This window comes from Periophthalmus magnuspinnatus, chromosome 4, assembly GCF_009829125.3.
Source record: "Periophthalmus magnuspinnatus isolate fPerMag1 chromosome 4, fPerMag1.2.pri, whole genome shotgun sequence".
In the NCBI taxonomy this organism is placed as follows: Eukaryota; Metazoa; Chordata; class Actinopteri; order Gobiiformes; family Gobiidae; genus Periophthalmus; species Periophthalmus magnuspinnatus.
In genome coordinates, this window is record NC_047129.1 from 11,966,580 (window position 1) to 11,981,944 (window position 15,365).

The window sequence follows — 15,365 nt, forward strand, 5'->3', positions numbered from 1 at the left end:
CATTTTCTTTGTTTCTTTCGTTGTTGCTTTTTCATATGTTTGATCATTTCATGTGACTAAAATATTGGTTTAGCAAAAGTTTCATACGAGATGCCCTAACTGACACACATTTTCATGGTTTGAAACTGGAACAAGATCTTGTGATCCTCTGTAGAATTTTTCTCTATAATTAGGACTTAAATGTGCATTCACTTTTTGGGTACATTCACTCTTTTGCACAGTCACCACTTGGGAGACAAAACTGGGACTAAACTGGGAATAAGCCTGGAACTAAACCGGAACTAAATTAAAACTAGAACAAGATCAAACTAAGTCAAACCCGGCCCAAGCCAGGACAAAGTCTGTGTATAGACTGTCCATGTGAGCTTCTCCAGCAATGTAGTTCATCTGTTTATGTTACCTGTAATTGTAAATGGATTGGGCCTAGTGCTTCCTGATGCTATGGCTCCACACAAGCTTTTGCCCAAGCGTCTGAGCTTACTGCACTACATGAGCCTGGTGCTGGTTCGCTATAATGAGGGTTAATGAGGAACTTGGCAGCACTTGTATGAGTCTGCTGCTCTGCCAGAAGACAGTAGTTCACATTGAGGACAGAGTCTTCACATTTGAATAAATCATGACATGTATTACTTCTGAATCGTTTATTAAAATATACATTTGTAAATATATTATTATTATTATTATTATTATTAAGAAATCAAGACAAAAACATGCTCATAGAAAAATCTAATAAATATATAACTAAATTACAATATACATATACACATTACAGTCTGTACAAGTAAGACCAGGAAAGTGGCTCTAGATTAATTCAACCGCTGGAGTATTGTGAGGAGCAGAGACAACAACAACACAAACATTGGACATTGTAGTTGTCTGAGAGCTTATACTGAAGGGTAAAAAGCTCACCTTGCTGCCCTGTTGTTCTCTTCCATAAATTAGACAATGTGGGGTTTTATGATGGCTTCTCTGCTGTACACTCAGCATCCATGTTTATTGCCCTGGGCCATTGATATTAAAATTCAGGAGCAGCGAGATGCATTTTTCTGTCATCTCTCTTTCTGACTTTAATAATACTATAAAGCTTCCTGCTGTGGACAAAGCTGGAGGAGGAGGGATGAATAAATTATGAAAAACAGGTTAATATATGGTGTTGGTATATATCACATCAAAACTAAAGCCGGATCCCCTTTTGGATTTTAACATTGAGCCTTTTAAAGGCGAGAGTCAAGTAGGGTCAGGTCCTCCCATTTTACTGCTGCCCCTCCCCCTCTCACTGACCAGAGCATCTCCCAAACATCTTACCCTCTGTGGAGCTGGAGGGACAGTTCAAGGCCTACTGTCCATCAGGTTTTCTCCAAAAGCATCTGACATACGTGTTTGACAATCCAAACTTCACAATAATCATAATAATAACAACGTAACAACAACAATAATAATAATGATGAAAATAATAATAATTATGATAATAATAATGATGACAATAACAATAATAAAGATCATGAAATAATAATAATAATACATATGTCCTATTGTCTATTTATTATCCATGTATTATTATTATTATTATTATTATTATTATTATTATTATTATTATTATTATATTTGCATAATAAATAATATAATTCTGTTTTATCTGGGCCATGGACTTTTAATACAGGGCAATGGCGCCAGTGATTGGAGTCAAACGAGCCTATTAGCGCCTGGTGTCAGCTTTACGGGTCAGGTTCAATCAGGGAATTGGAAAATATCATTTCTGACGTGAATAGATTTGTTTTTTCAACCAATCTCTTCTACTAATTACCCAAATGGACAGGAGCTGTCAGGAGACAATAACTATTCCCTAATAGAATTTGCCCCCCAAGTGCAATTTAATTTTCTCGGCGCTCTCTCGTAAGGTTTTCCATGTTCTCTCCCTCTCTCTGCTCCCAAAGCTCGGGGACGTACTCTGTGCCATGTCCGGCATCAGACACGGAGGATCTCGGAGTGACAGTGGACCATCCGGATTCTGCTTCGATCACCGCCGCTGCAACGATGAAGATGGGAGGGGTAGAACCAGGACAAATGAGGTGTGTGGCCACATATCTGACAATTATTCAGAAAACTTTTAAAGTATTGTTATTTAGCTTATTTTACTATTGTTGTTACTATTGGATTGTTAAAAACTATCTGCGTAAAACGTAAGACCGCGGTCGTGCGTAAAAGGCACTTTGCAGCTCGTGTTGTTTATGCAAAGCGGCCTGCAGCTCACGTCACATGCGCCTTCTGTTGAATACTGTATAATATGGGCCTAGAGTAAGAGGATGGATATGATGTTTCATTTGTGGAGTCTTCGTTCACTCAGATGGATCTGTGAATCGCACATGTCTATGGAGGGGTCGACTGAAATATTAGATCTAATTAGAGGTGGCTGGGTCAGCGGCAGTGGCAAAGGAGTTGCCCTCTGCTTGAGTTATTGCCCCTTGCTTCCTGCCCACCCTTTGCTTCTTAAGCTATTGCTCTACTTGATTTCGTCTGATTCCGTATAGGTCAAATTGATAAAACGTCCATTCTGTACGTCCTGTAGCCTACTCATTTGACCTGAATATGAATGTTTAACATATAGGACACGCTACCTTTCGTCACTCCATCATTTAAGCACGCATTAGGGGAGCCCCTCACCAAACCCTCTCTCATCTTTTTTTCTTTTTGCGTTTTGCGCCCGTCAATTATTCTAATTGCATTGGCCTTTGCTGACAGGTTAAGAGCATTTCTATTTGCATTGTTTTTCTGATGCAGCTAAAGGGTCTCTGTTGCAACATTCAAACTAATTGAATAGTTGAATAAATAGAATGATCTTGAGGGGAAAAGTGTATAATTGAAATAAAGTAAGACGAGATGATTTTTAGGACAAACACAATGGAGAAGAGGATGGATTGCATTTTGGATGGATGGATGCTAAAAGGGTGGCCCCTGCTCTGAGGAGCGGCTTAAAATCGGTTGGATAAATTCTTTCAATATCATATACTGCTTTTTAATCAACTCTATGTGCATTTTCATTTGGTTAAAATACAAAGACTAACGGTAAGCACAGCCCACGGCTTATGGGATTGTATGTAGACTACATTCTATGTGATTTAGTCTAGGCTACAGCTTATGACAATAATAATAATAATAATAATAATAATAATAATAATAATAATAATAATAATAATAATAATAATAATAATAATAATAATAATAATAAATAAAAATCAGCCTCATAACCTGGTAGGCTTTGCAGGAAGTGCTGTTGGGCTGGTTTGAGCGCGCGTGTATAGAGCGTCTGCTGGAGCGTTCCTCTGTCACTTGAAGTAAATTGGAGGAGAAGACTGAGTTCATATGTTTGAACCAGCGGCCCTCCGTCGGGAATATGTTATCTACGAGAGGAGCCACGCGCGAGGTAGCAGCTCAAATCAACAGTGTCACGAGGAGTAAAAGCGCACCTGACACGCGCGCACAGGGCCACACGGGGAGAAAATGAGGAGCTGTGTCCAGTTACATCCCGAGTATCTCTTCTGTGCCAATTTCTATAGCAACTGGTCTGTTGTGTTGAGAAATTATGTAAGCCTAGATTTGATATAGGCAACTTTTTGGTCTATTTGTGCTCTCAAGAAATAAGCCAGGCCTACATGAGCCTGTTGTCGACAATGAGGGCGTGTGCTTAAACACCTTAGACCATGCAGCCTTTAAACTAAATCTGACCGTTATGGGTAGGCCTATATTAAACTATTACGTACACCATGCTTGGAGTAGGCTATTTCCTGTCCGGTCCTAGAAAGCCTCTTTCTTCAGCCTCATCCGGAGCCTGCTGGGCCGGTGCTCCCAGGGGATCCACTGCAGTGCTATTTATGGTCTCCACGGAAACCTGGCCCCGCCCCTTAAGACATGTCCATGTCTGTTTGCCTGGGGGTTATACACCTTCAGAGGATGCTTTCCTCGCGCCACTTTCCCATTGGACGGTTATGAGTCTCTGCCGCGCTGACGTCACGGCCCGCCGCCCCTGCAGCGCTGAATGGAGCGAGAGCCTGTCTGAGCCCATCCAAAAGAGAGGGGCAGCGTCCCGGGACAGGAGCTACAGAAAGGGGATCGTACCCATCTTTTAAGTGACAGCCGACACAGGCCTGAGCGCAGAGCAGGAGCCTCCTTGTTCGGGACACCGGACGGCTGCAGCGGGTGTGCAGGGTGTGCGTCTCCCGCGTTGGATCACGATGATGCAAAGCGCGGCAGTGCTGCCGACAGAGAGCCCTGTGAAGAGTTTACCAGAGATTCTCGGAGTGCCACTGCAACGTAAGAGAGCCATACTCCTCTTGTGTGTTATTTTAGTGTGTATGCATTGCGGCAGGTCAGGATACAGCCGTGCGTTAGAAAAGAGTGAAACTGACTGACTGTGCAGTGATGGTATGGACGGTCTACTGGCCACCACAGGCCAGTGTCCTGGTCCACAAAATGAACTGTAAGGGATGAAAAGGCAGTCTCATCCTTGTTTCCTTTGCAATGACATTTCCTGACACTAAAAGCCAAGAAAGAAAAACTAATAAAGGCCTTTAGTGTAATATCTGGACACTAAGAACCAAAATCCACCAAAATACTGTGAGGGTTGTTATTACGATATTTTCTGCTCACTGCTAGCCTGGAAAAAATACCTTTAATTTCATGACCTCGTGCTGCTTGATGTTATTTTTTCCTAGAATTACCATGAGGTAAAGTGCGCGCACTTTAAATGATGTTGGTTCGTCTCTCTTCGTTTGGTTTGATTTGTGGTCCATGCTAAGATCAAACGATGTTAATGACATCCTTGAACCCTTGAATCCTTCCCAACATATTAGAATATTTTCGTTATCATTATTATTTTATAAACATTAAAAAAAAAAAAAAAGGAAATTTAAAAAAAAATTGAATGAGATCTTTTTAGTTGTTTATGAACTTGATCATAAGAGCGCGTGCAAATACTAATCAGACAGACTAATACTAATATAAAATATATTATATTGTCATTATTATATTTTAATAATGTAGATTATTAGGCTGCCTATATAAAATGTTATTCTAATCATAACTATTAATTTTAAAATGTGGTTTGTGGGAAACAATTAGGTTCATTCCAACCTGTTATACTCTGTGAATAATATGTGAATTATACAGTTTGAAGAAGCCTCAATCAAAAGATAAACAAAGATAAACTGTACTCTCCCGATTGGGTTAGGCCTATATATTTGGTAATTATTTTGGTAAATGTGTCCACAGCGGTGTGTTGCTGACTCGGGACAATAAGAGCAGTCAAAAGCAAAACCTGCAGCACATTTGTCTGCGACGTGTTTTCACCAATGATCCACAAAACAAAGTGCGGAGGGCAAAGACAGGAGCATCTTGTCTAAGGCGTGCACCATTTCCACATGCAAAATAAAGTGACGAGCAGGGGCCAAAATACCGACAGAAAGTCTGACCTCGTGGCTTTACTCTCCTCACGCACGCACGCGCACGCACGGAGCTGGACGCTGCACGAGGACAGAGCCTGTGCCAAGTTCGCGCTGCTTTCCTTTCAGCACCACTCCTCAGTAAAAGCAGCTCCATCTATTCCCGCATTTAACATTCAGCTCGCGTTTTATAAAAGTGGTGTCACATACTCCGACACTTTCTAAAATACAGGCCTACTTTCTCTTACTTTTTCTTTTTCTTTAGCTGTCAAAAAATGTCATAGGGAGCAAACCGAACACAATTCTAAAAATTAGTCTCGCATCGTTTAGCAGGACTGGTCATTTTTGTTTGTAAAAAAATAAATAAATAAATAAAAAAGACGATTTATCTCAACATAAATAATTAAATAAAAATATGTTTTACTGCATTATTTTAAAAACAAGTTGGTATATCTGTGCGCCAGCTGATTTCTGAACTGCGTGTGTGTTTGCAAACTAACAGTGATAAGATCAGACACAAAATGCTGGAGATGAGAGGGTTTTTGTTTTTTGCTTTTTTTGTGACGTGTCTTAAAGATAACGTGGGGTGCGCGTGCATGAGCTGCTGCTTGGATCATTCCGTTTAACACCACGGAAGAATTTACTTTTAAATGTTAAACTCACTTTATTTATTACAATTTTTTAATTTTTTAAATTTATTTATGTTATTGTTTGTGCAGCATATTCTTATTGGCATCGGAATTAATGTTATCATCCACACACCAAAAGAAAAAGAGAAAGAGAAGAAAAATCAGCACCATGGACAGAGACGAGAAACAAAGCGAATTAGTCGAACACGGTTATTAACCAGCCAACCAGTTATTTTGGGTTTGGAAAAATGTGACAATTTTACAATGCTCTGCTAAATCTAATTGCTAAAGAGGGTTTATGAAGTGTCTCAAGACCACCAAATTTAATGTATGCTTTATGGGAAAGTGTAAGATTATTTCAGCACGTTTTAAGAAGGATGATATTGATATTTTATTTATATTTACAGATGTACACATTCAACACACAAGAGCAAAGCGTAAATTAACGTTGCTGTGTTCTGCATTGACCTCATATGAAACCAGTCCTTATGTTATATTGGGTGTGTGCTTTGCAGAGATCCCTCAGTGCGCAGGATGCAGTCAACACATCCTGGACAAGTTCATCCTCAAAGTGCTAGACAGACACTGGCACTCCAAGTGCCTCAAGTGTGCAGACTGCCAGACCCCGCTGGCCGACAAGTGCTTCTCCAGAGCAGGGAGTGTCTACTGCAAAGAGGACTTCTTCAAGTGAGTGCTGTGGTTTACTGTACAGCTGTGCTAAATGTGTGCTTTTATTGCATGCAATTGCATTGCAAGACAAAAGAAAATAATCCAAAACTTAAACTAACATTAAAATAAAAAAATGAATTCAATTAGTAGAAAACACAATTCTTACAGTATTTGTATGCAATCTCATTGAATTTGTTTTTGCTCAGTTGAGTTAAATTCTCTTCACAACATGATCAGTAGCTGGATTTGGGCTATAGGCCTGAATCATATTTGAAGTTTTATTGCAGAGATTCTTTGGGGTCAGTGGATAGATTTGGGGTCAGTGGATGGGTCTACATTTTGCAGATGATACGATGACACTTTATTGTGTTATTGTGTGTATCTGAATCATTCTTTCCTTGGCTGTTTGGACCCCCCACGTCTCTGTTCATTTTGAATATAAACATGCAAACATCTCAAGCCCCATAGTACACTGCTCTCCTCCATTCATCACACAATGTCTATCATTAAAAAGGAAGTTTACCTCCAGTTTGGCACAAATAATGATCTATACATTGATCTCCATTGACCATGCATTGCATATTCTCCATATATTCTTTGTGTTGACATCGTATACTAAAGGCTGTCCTGCGTGTGTGTTTGGTGCAGGCGTTTTGGGACAAAGTGTGCGTCATGCCAACAGGGGATTCCTCCCACGCAGGTAGTGCGGAAAGCACAGGACTTTGTGTATCACCTGCACTGCTTTGCCTGCATAATGTGCAGTCGACAGCTGGCCACTGGGGACGAGTTTTATCTCATGGAGGATGGGAGACTGGTGTGCAAAGTGGACTATGAGACAGCCAAACAGAATGGTAGGTCTGCTTTTTGTGTCCATAATAACACACACAGATAGACACACAAACACACACACACACACACACACAAACACAAACACACACATACACACCTAGCCCTAAGTCAAATATATAACTGATAAAGAATTACAATCTCTGTCTCTGCTCTGTGCAGTGAAGTGACAGTGGGCCTATGGTGTTTGTCATGGGGGTGTATTTGTTGTCGTCCTCCTTTTTCTTTATGCATCTGAGATTGATTATGTAAAGCAAGTCTCCAATATGGAGCAGTACCAATAACTCTGATCCTTTGGCTCTGTAGCTGACTAAATTTATGTCCCGCTGCTGCAGTGAGACAGATGCACAAGGACAACTCACCTTTCTAAATGACCATTCAACAATTACAGAGCACTATAGTTTTGACTGTTTTCTCACTCACACATGTGCTGCTGTTTGCAGATGATTCCGAAGCAGGGACCAAGAGACCCAGGACCACCATCACAGCCAAGCAGCTAGAGACGCTCAAAAGTGCCTATAAGAACTCGCCCAAGCCGGCACGCCATGTCCGGGAGCAGCTGTCCTCAGAAACAGGCCTGGACATGAGAGTGGTGCAGGTAGCCCTTTCACGATGAATATGAAATATGACATATCGTGTACTTTAGTTGGACGGATTGTTGATTCTGTTGCCTTGTTCAGGTCTGGTTTCAGAACAGGCGAGCAAAAGAGAAGCGGCTGAAGAAGGACGCAGGACGCCATCGCTGGACTCAGTTTTATAAGAGCGTCAAACGCAGTCGAGGAGGGACGAAAGCAGAGAAGGAAAGTTCAGCCGATGACGCAGGCCTCAGTGACAGTGAACTCAGCTTCAGAGGTAAAATTTAAAACTATTGTTTAGTCACTGAAATATTTGTACTATTTCAATACATATACATTATATATAACATGATGTGAAAGTCTACACTAGTGCAAATAATTTGTTCAAATCAAAGCAAATCCTGTGTATGACAAAAATAAATTTAAATCATATTATTTGACTGCAAACACTTCTTGATATGACCGCCTTATGCTCCTGCCCTAGTCCAGTGATGGAGATTATTGGAAAACTCAGCGAGTACTTAGAGCTATGCAAATGATAGTTTAGACATGCCTTTGTTATTTAAGGCCCACAATGCCCATATTGGGAAGCCATAAAAGTCTGTGGGCCACTTTTAAAAAGAAGGCACTTTTTATGAGAAATGAAAAGATGGCGACAGAAACTCCATAAAGCATGTGAGGCTTTTAGTCAATTAGAGCCGAGCGCTCTGGGCTATTGTTGTGACTGAGGCCACTCCAGAGTGATGGAGATGGAACAAATACTTTGTGCTGCGGTAACTGCACAGACACAGATTTACTGTAGAAGAAGTTAAAACACTCCCTTCCTCATATTCATTCAAAATTGACAAGGAGCTGGCTCCTCTTACTTCTGAGAGTTCAAGAGCACATTTCGGGTTGATACTAGACAGGACTGAAATGTTTATATAACTGTGCTGAAACTAAGTTGACTTGTCTCCTCCTCAGATGACCAGGTGCTGTCCGACCTGGGCCACACTAACGGCCTCTACGGCAGCGTGGGGGACGTGACCAGTGGAGCGGTGCTTAATGGGAGCTTCACTGTGGATGCAGCGGGACAGCCCTACCATGACATCAGAGCAGGAAGTCCTTACGGTCTGCCTCAATCGCCATCTTCCATCGGCTCTCTGCCCGGACACACCCCTCTGCTCAACAACCTAGCTTTCAGCATGGACAGTCTGGTGGCACAAGGGGGGACTGGGGGGGTGGGCCAGGCCCTTAGAGCCATGGCAGGAGGCCCCACCTCAGATCTGTCCACAGGCAGCAGTACGGGATACCCCGATTTCCCCACCAGTCCCGCCTCCTGGCTCGACGAGATGGACCATTCGCAGTTCTGAGCCTCTGAGAGCACAGTGCAATCTATGGGGACCCAAGGGAAAGACTCAAGGCTTTTTACATTTGTATTGTTCTCCAGACAGGAGTTTGGTAAAGAGAAGGAGAATAGGGGTCCAGATTTGTAGACTTGTCTCATCACTTAGTACATGACTGGAGAGAGTGCAGCTGAATTTTCAACACTGTACCATGTCCCATTTTTATTTGAAACAACTTCATTTTGTTTTTCACTTTGGAAAAAGAGTGAACCTCGACAAGCCACATGCCTGTGTTACAGCTACAAGGACTCCTTCCCCGTGGTCTCTCACTCATGTCAGAGGAACTGCTGTGGCCACATCAAAGCCTTTCTTTTGCACTTTACTCTCCCTGTCTTTTCCCATTGTCTGGATGAGAAGAGGAGAAACTATCTGTATGCACAAGGCAGAATCACAGTGATTTATTGGGAGAAAAAATACAAAAAACAGTGGCACAAGTGTGAATTTTGACCCATGAAAAGGTTTTATATTGTATCTCTGAAGCTTCTGAACACTTCAGTTATTTGGAGGTAGCCACAGTGTGTCTGTCTGTCCATCTCACAATATTTTGTGTTTTTCAAAGATCTGAGGAGGTGCTGGACTTGTAAAATGGCTGTATGCTCAGAGCAGACATTGTGTTTTAATGTTATCATTTATTATTAAAATGACAGATTTGAGTTTGAGAAAAACACATCTGATGATCTAAACATACACTGATCAAGTTATACATTTTATATTATTTATTTTACTTTCAAATTCACATATTTTCTAATGTATTGGAATAGAAAAGCTGTCAAGTATTAGCAGGGACTATGTTGAGATATCTGTCTTTCTTTGGTCTGATCCAGGCTTCTCGTGGTAATCTACTCAGTGTTGCAGGGCTTTGGCTTTGCCCCATATCAACCTACTTACTAACCCCAGATGTGGCAGCCCTGCGTGGCTCCATCACAGAGGGATTAAAGGACTGTCCCTCCTTCTACTTGGGCCACGTACTGCGGGTCAGGAGTGGATTCTTAGTTCAGGCCACACAAGCTGAAACCCACAGAAGGAGGGCAGATGTCCAAAAATATATGAGGGACTAGAGCTGTGCGATAAGACAACAAAATGTATCATGATTTTTTTTCACTGATCACAATTTTCAAGGCAATCTTATTTTATTAAATATATATTTTCTGAACACAGGACAGACTTTCAGATTTTCAGGTCAATTTAACTAAAAAAAAGTCTAATTTCTTTCTCCAAAGTCTGAACTCTGCTGCAAACCATATACTTTTACTGATTAAAATAAATGTTTTGTTTGAGGGGACAGGGGAAACATATCAAGAAACCTTTTTGTAATCAAAATGGCAAAGTCCCTTTTCACAGTCTCACAACTACAAACAAAAATCATGTTAAAATCATCCCCATTTCAGTTTGGTCTGTTGCCTCAGACATCTTTAAGTGTTGTAAATTTTGTACAGTTTGAAGCTGTGTCTCCTGTCTTGTTTCATTGAACACTATTTATTATTGTTAATTATTATGATTATTGCCATGTGTCTTTGAAAAAGATGTAAAAGAGAGCACTGAATTATTCATTTATGCCTTCTGTGTAATGGTATGAACTGTACAGTCAAATCTATATGAGCAAATAAAGCTGGATTGTCTTTGGGTTATATCTGCTTGTGTTGGTGTCTTTGAAACAGCCCTGTGATGACTAGGTCATTTAAGAATTTCAGCTAAACTTTATGTGCAATACATCATGAGAAAATATCCCCTGTAGAAGGTGTTTTTATTATTTTGCCTTATTGAAACGCTCTTAAAGGGAGTTAACCCGCAAATTCATTTACCCATTGAGAGCATTTACCACACACTTAGGCCTCGATTCAATTGTGGAGATCCATTTAGTACCACCAGCAGACAGTGGTCAGTCAGTTAACGGTGATTGATGCTGCTTTCCTCTCTGGCGTGACTCGTCTGCGGGTGACAAGAAAGATGCATGAAGAGAGAGGAGAAAGGGATAAAAGGAAAGAACCAGGAAAACATACAAACACAGGACAGTTGCCTGGCAGGACGCTGGCTCTATGCTGATCCTCTCTGAGCTAAAGCCACAGCAGCAGATTGCACTGCAGCACACTCCAATCTTTTCCTAATCCCCAGGCTGTTAACTAATTGTACAGCGCTTTGTCAAATATGGAAAAATATGCTTTGTAGCTGGAGAGAGAAAAATAGCCCATAGCCAGTTAGTTTAGATTTAGCTTGATCACTCAAATCAGCTACTCTGCAAGAAAGTGTAGTCCTAATCTTCTCTAAGGATGCCAGCATTTTACCAACATGCAGAACTTCAGAAGTGACAAAAGGGTATTCATGCAAATACTATTAAGGAGACACATCTCAGACAACTTTGAATTGAACAACACAGGGAGATTTAAAAGAAATGACAGTTGCATTTACTATATAAGAAGCTCAATCAAAGGTGCAGAAACAGAACATACTTATTCAAAGTAAGCCTAAATGAGCAAAGTTCACATTTTAAATATGAAGAATATTGTCTGTATTCCTAGGTCAGGTCATCCATGAAGCTGCAGCATTAAAACCCCTCTCATGTTTGCCTGGACTTATTCCCTTTAACTATGGTGTTGTCTAACTATGTATAGAATTATAATGAAATTACACCACGCTCTACATCTGTGTGAGGCTCATTTGTATGCAGCTGTGCACAGCATTTGTCTGAGAGCTGGCCAACCTAAACCAAACTTAAGTGTTATCGATTCCTTTGTGTTTTAGCTATTCCTGTTGCATTAAAAAGAAAAGCAAAGAGTATATGCTTGGTACAGAGTTAGCACGTTGCATAAAACGCCACAAATTGAGCTGATTTTTATTTAAGCATTGATTGGCTGGGATATGTGCATTAATGGATAGGGTCTAATAGTACTGGCTTACAAAGATAAAGAGCCACACGGACAGTTAGGATAATTTACACGCCACTTACAGCACTAGTATACAAATAAATCTACACAAACTCCACTACTGTTGCTTTTGCGAAGATGACAAACACAAGCACAAATGCCATTATCATCGATCGTTGAGGCTTTTATTTCAAACTTCCTGGAGGAAACTGTTTCTTGGGTCCGAAGCTTAAGTGAATAAATTAACATGTAAAATAGGCATTATTTGTTTGGAGTTTGAAGTCAATCTTATAGCTCCAAGACAGAGCATTTTTCTCCTCTGTCCGAAATGCGGCGAACAATGCGGCTTAAAATGACAAAGTGAGTCTTAAAAAGGGCTGGAGCCACACATGGCCGCTCAATGACACACTCAAGGTTGTGGGTTCAGAGCTGCTTTAATGTGGAGCATGAAAAAGGTATTGGTCTAGACACAGAGAGGATCATTTGTGCTGTTCCTAAGCCTGGACAAAGAAGAGGAAGGACATAAAATAAGCTCCCATGTCATATGAAAATGCAAATCCCTAGTAGGCCTGTCACAATGATTACTATATCAACTTATTGTTCAATAAAGAACATTTTTGGTTCTCTTCTTTGCACTTGTGGGGATTTACTGTAAATGATAAGATTTTATAGAGTTAAATAAGTAACTTCTTCTTCTTTTTCTTGAATAATTTGTACCTTTAAAAAAAGGTGTACAGGGGTTTTCCTGCTATAGAATTATTGTATCAGTGGCATAAAGTAGTTTCAATATTATCGTTTATTAAGATATTTTCTAAAGCAATGTGTTGCACTTCAAAACTGTGACAGGCCTATCCCTAAGGGGCAAATGTTGTTTTGTTTGTTCAACTACAAAAATGTGCATTGTCTGAGATTTACAAAGCATTGCATCACTATTTTTAAGATATTCCCTGTTTCCACTTTTTGTGTTTGGGGTTACACATCAACTCCATATTTTTGTCTGTGTTGGAAGCTTTAGCTGTTTTTCTATTTACCACTAACATTATGTTAAAGACGGCAAACCAGACTGTGTAATGTGTGTTGGCATATACCTGAAGTCTGAAAGCTCAGCTCTTAAGTGTCAGTGGGGAGCAGAAATGCTTGTTCATCACCATAAACTACACATAAAGCTTTAGAGACGACTTCAACCTGTGTGCGGGCGCACACACACGCACACACACCATACATATACACACACACAAACACACATACTTTATACTGGAAGGCACTGAATGAGGCTTAGTGGGATTTGTGCTTACTGTTGGGTTCTCAGCCCTCACGTCTTGGAGGAGGCTGTAGGAAGGAGTGGGGGAGACTGTTGCATAAATAACCAGACGAAATAAAACTGTGTGTTTGAAGGGAACACTAAAAATGTGAGATGGGAGTAGACCGACTTCTTCTATTTTTCCCTCTTGGTTACTATAGCTACTGGAGTCTAACACAGCAACTATGGGCCTTTGGCGACACAGTGGCCAGATGCAAATCCCAACACTTTTTGTCTCAAATAGGCTCCTCCTAAACTTTTTCTCACACTCCAAGAAACCTATACCTGTCAGTAATTCTTTAATAGGTATAAATCTGTTTACCAGTCTATTGTCAATAATGCATACTACATTTTCTTGTTTTTTATTATCTTTAAGCTATAAAATATCCCCAAGGATGTAAAATGTACTATTTCCTTTATATCACAAATCACTCCAAGTACCCTCTAATGTGTTCTGACATACAGACAGGGGTCCCCATAACCCTAGCTGGGAAACACTGATACACATATGAATCAAAAATACAAACTATACCTTGCCAAATCTTACTTGTAACAGTTTGATGCATCTACAAGGTCACACAATCCAATGGCGCCAAAACAATCCTTCTAAACTATACTTTTATTCAGAGTATTTATCTGGATGTCTGCAACTTGTCCACCCACAAACATCTGTGACAGTTGTGATTGAATGAGTAATGCCAGGGCCCGGGGGTGTGTGAGTCTGCGGTTTGGAGAGGGAGGTGGATGCAGTGTCAAAAGTGAAAAGCACAGAGGAAAATTGAAGCTCCATAATGGAAGCATAATGGGCTTAGTGTCAGAGCGGTGCAGACGAGCTGGAGGGGGACGTCACCCTCTCTTACCTCCAGCCTTTGTAACGGGGTTTACGGAGCAACAGGGAGATGGCGCTGGGCTACAAACAGGCTTTAGAGATACACCAAGGGCCTAATGGCAGCATGTGCATGGAATTTATAACAATAGGAAGGAGGCCTCTTTGTGGGATTGTGGAACATCATGTCTTTGACTCACTGTGAATACACAACATGCTCTCAATGTACTTAAGAGTTCCTCCAAAAGTTCACTCAAAATGTGAATACTGGACAGTCTTAAAAGAGTTTTGACAATAAATATAAAGATCATTTCAATAACCACACGCCTGATATCATTAACTACAATGTCAGGCACTGTTTAAGGGTTTTCAGGGTATTCAGTACAAACATAAATCAAAGTAGATAGCAAAAACTAAGCTCAGTACCCCACCCCCTCGATGATCAAGTCAAAAGCTTGGTCTAACCCTAAACCTAAACATAGCCTTAACATAATAGCACATTAATTAAAGTTTTTATAAAGTGCATTTAACACTAAACAATATGACCATCTTTAAATTACTTGCACTCATAAACAGACTGACAATTTCTTGGCCATTCACTTGGCATCAAACTACTTTGACCTTCAAACTGTTTACATAATGCGCTAGACTTTTCACCTGTCAGTAGTCATAATGTTTTGCCTCATTTGTTATGCCATGTCTGCCTTATTACAAAACCAATTTTCATATACTCTTAATGTAATAACAACATCAATTATTGTTGAAAACTCTTTGGAGAAAATGAGGCTCTACATTTAGGATGATTTAGTGAGGAACAGGACATGGCAGCCGACACGAAA

At 40.5% G+C, this 15,365-nt stretch overlaps 1 protein-coding gene across 1 annotated transcript; it reads left to right on the forward strand.

The window, feature by feature from the left end:
• The first annotated feature begins 4,075 nt into the window (after positions 1 to 4,075).
• lhx4 (LIM homeobox 4) lies at positions 4,076 to 10,648 on the forward strand. Its single transcript, XM_033965338.2, has 6 exons — positions 4,076 to 4,308; positions 6,580 to 6,751; positions 7,382 to 7,584; positions 8,023 to 8,177; positions 8,260 to 8,431; positions 9,118 to 10,648. The coding sequence occupies exons 1-6, from the start codon at positions 4,230 to 4,232 to the stop codon at positions 9,504 to 9,506; spliced, it is 1,170 nt and encodes a 389-aa protein (XP_033821229.1). The 5' UTR covers positions 4,076 to 4,229; the 3' UTR covers positions 9,507 to 10,648.
• Positions 10,649 to 15,365: the final 4,717 nt, after the last annotated feature.

Excerpts from the sequence above, each read along its gene's own strand:
- lhx4 (XM_033965338.2), top strand. The coding sequence starts at position 4,230 with ATGATGCAAAGCGCGGCAGTGCTGCCGACAGAGAGCCCTGTGAAGAGT. Across the intron at positions 4,309-6,579 it reads TCTCGGAGTGCCACTGCAAC|AGATCCCTCAGTGCGCAGGA; the intron begins GTAAGAGAGCCA and ends TGTGCTTTGCAG. Across the intron at positions 8,432-9,117 it reads CAGTGAACTCAGCTTCAGAG|ATGACCAGGTGCTGTCCGAC; the intron begins GTAAAATTTAAA and ends TCTCCTCCTCAG.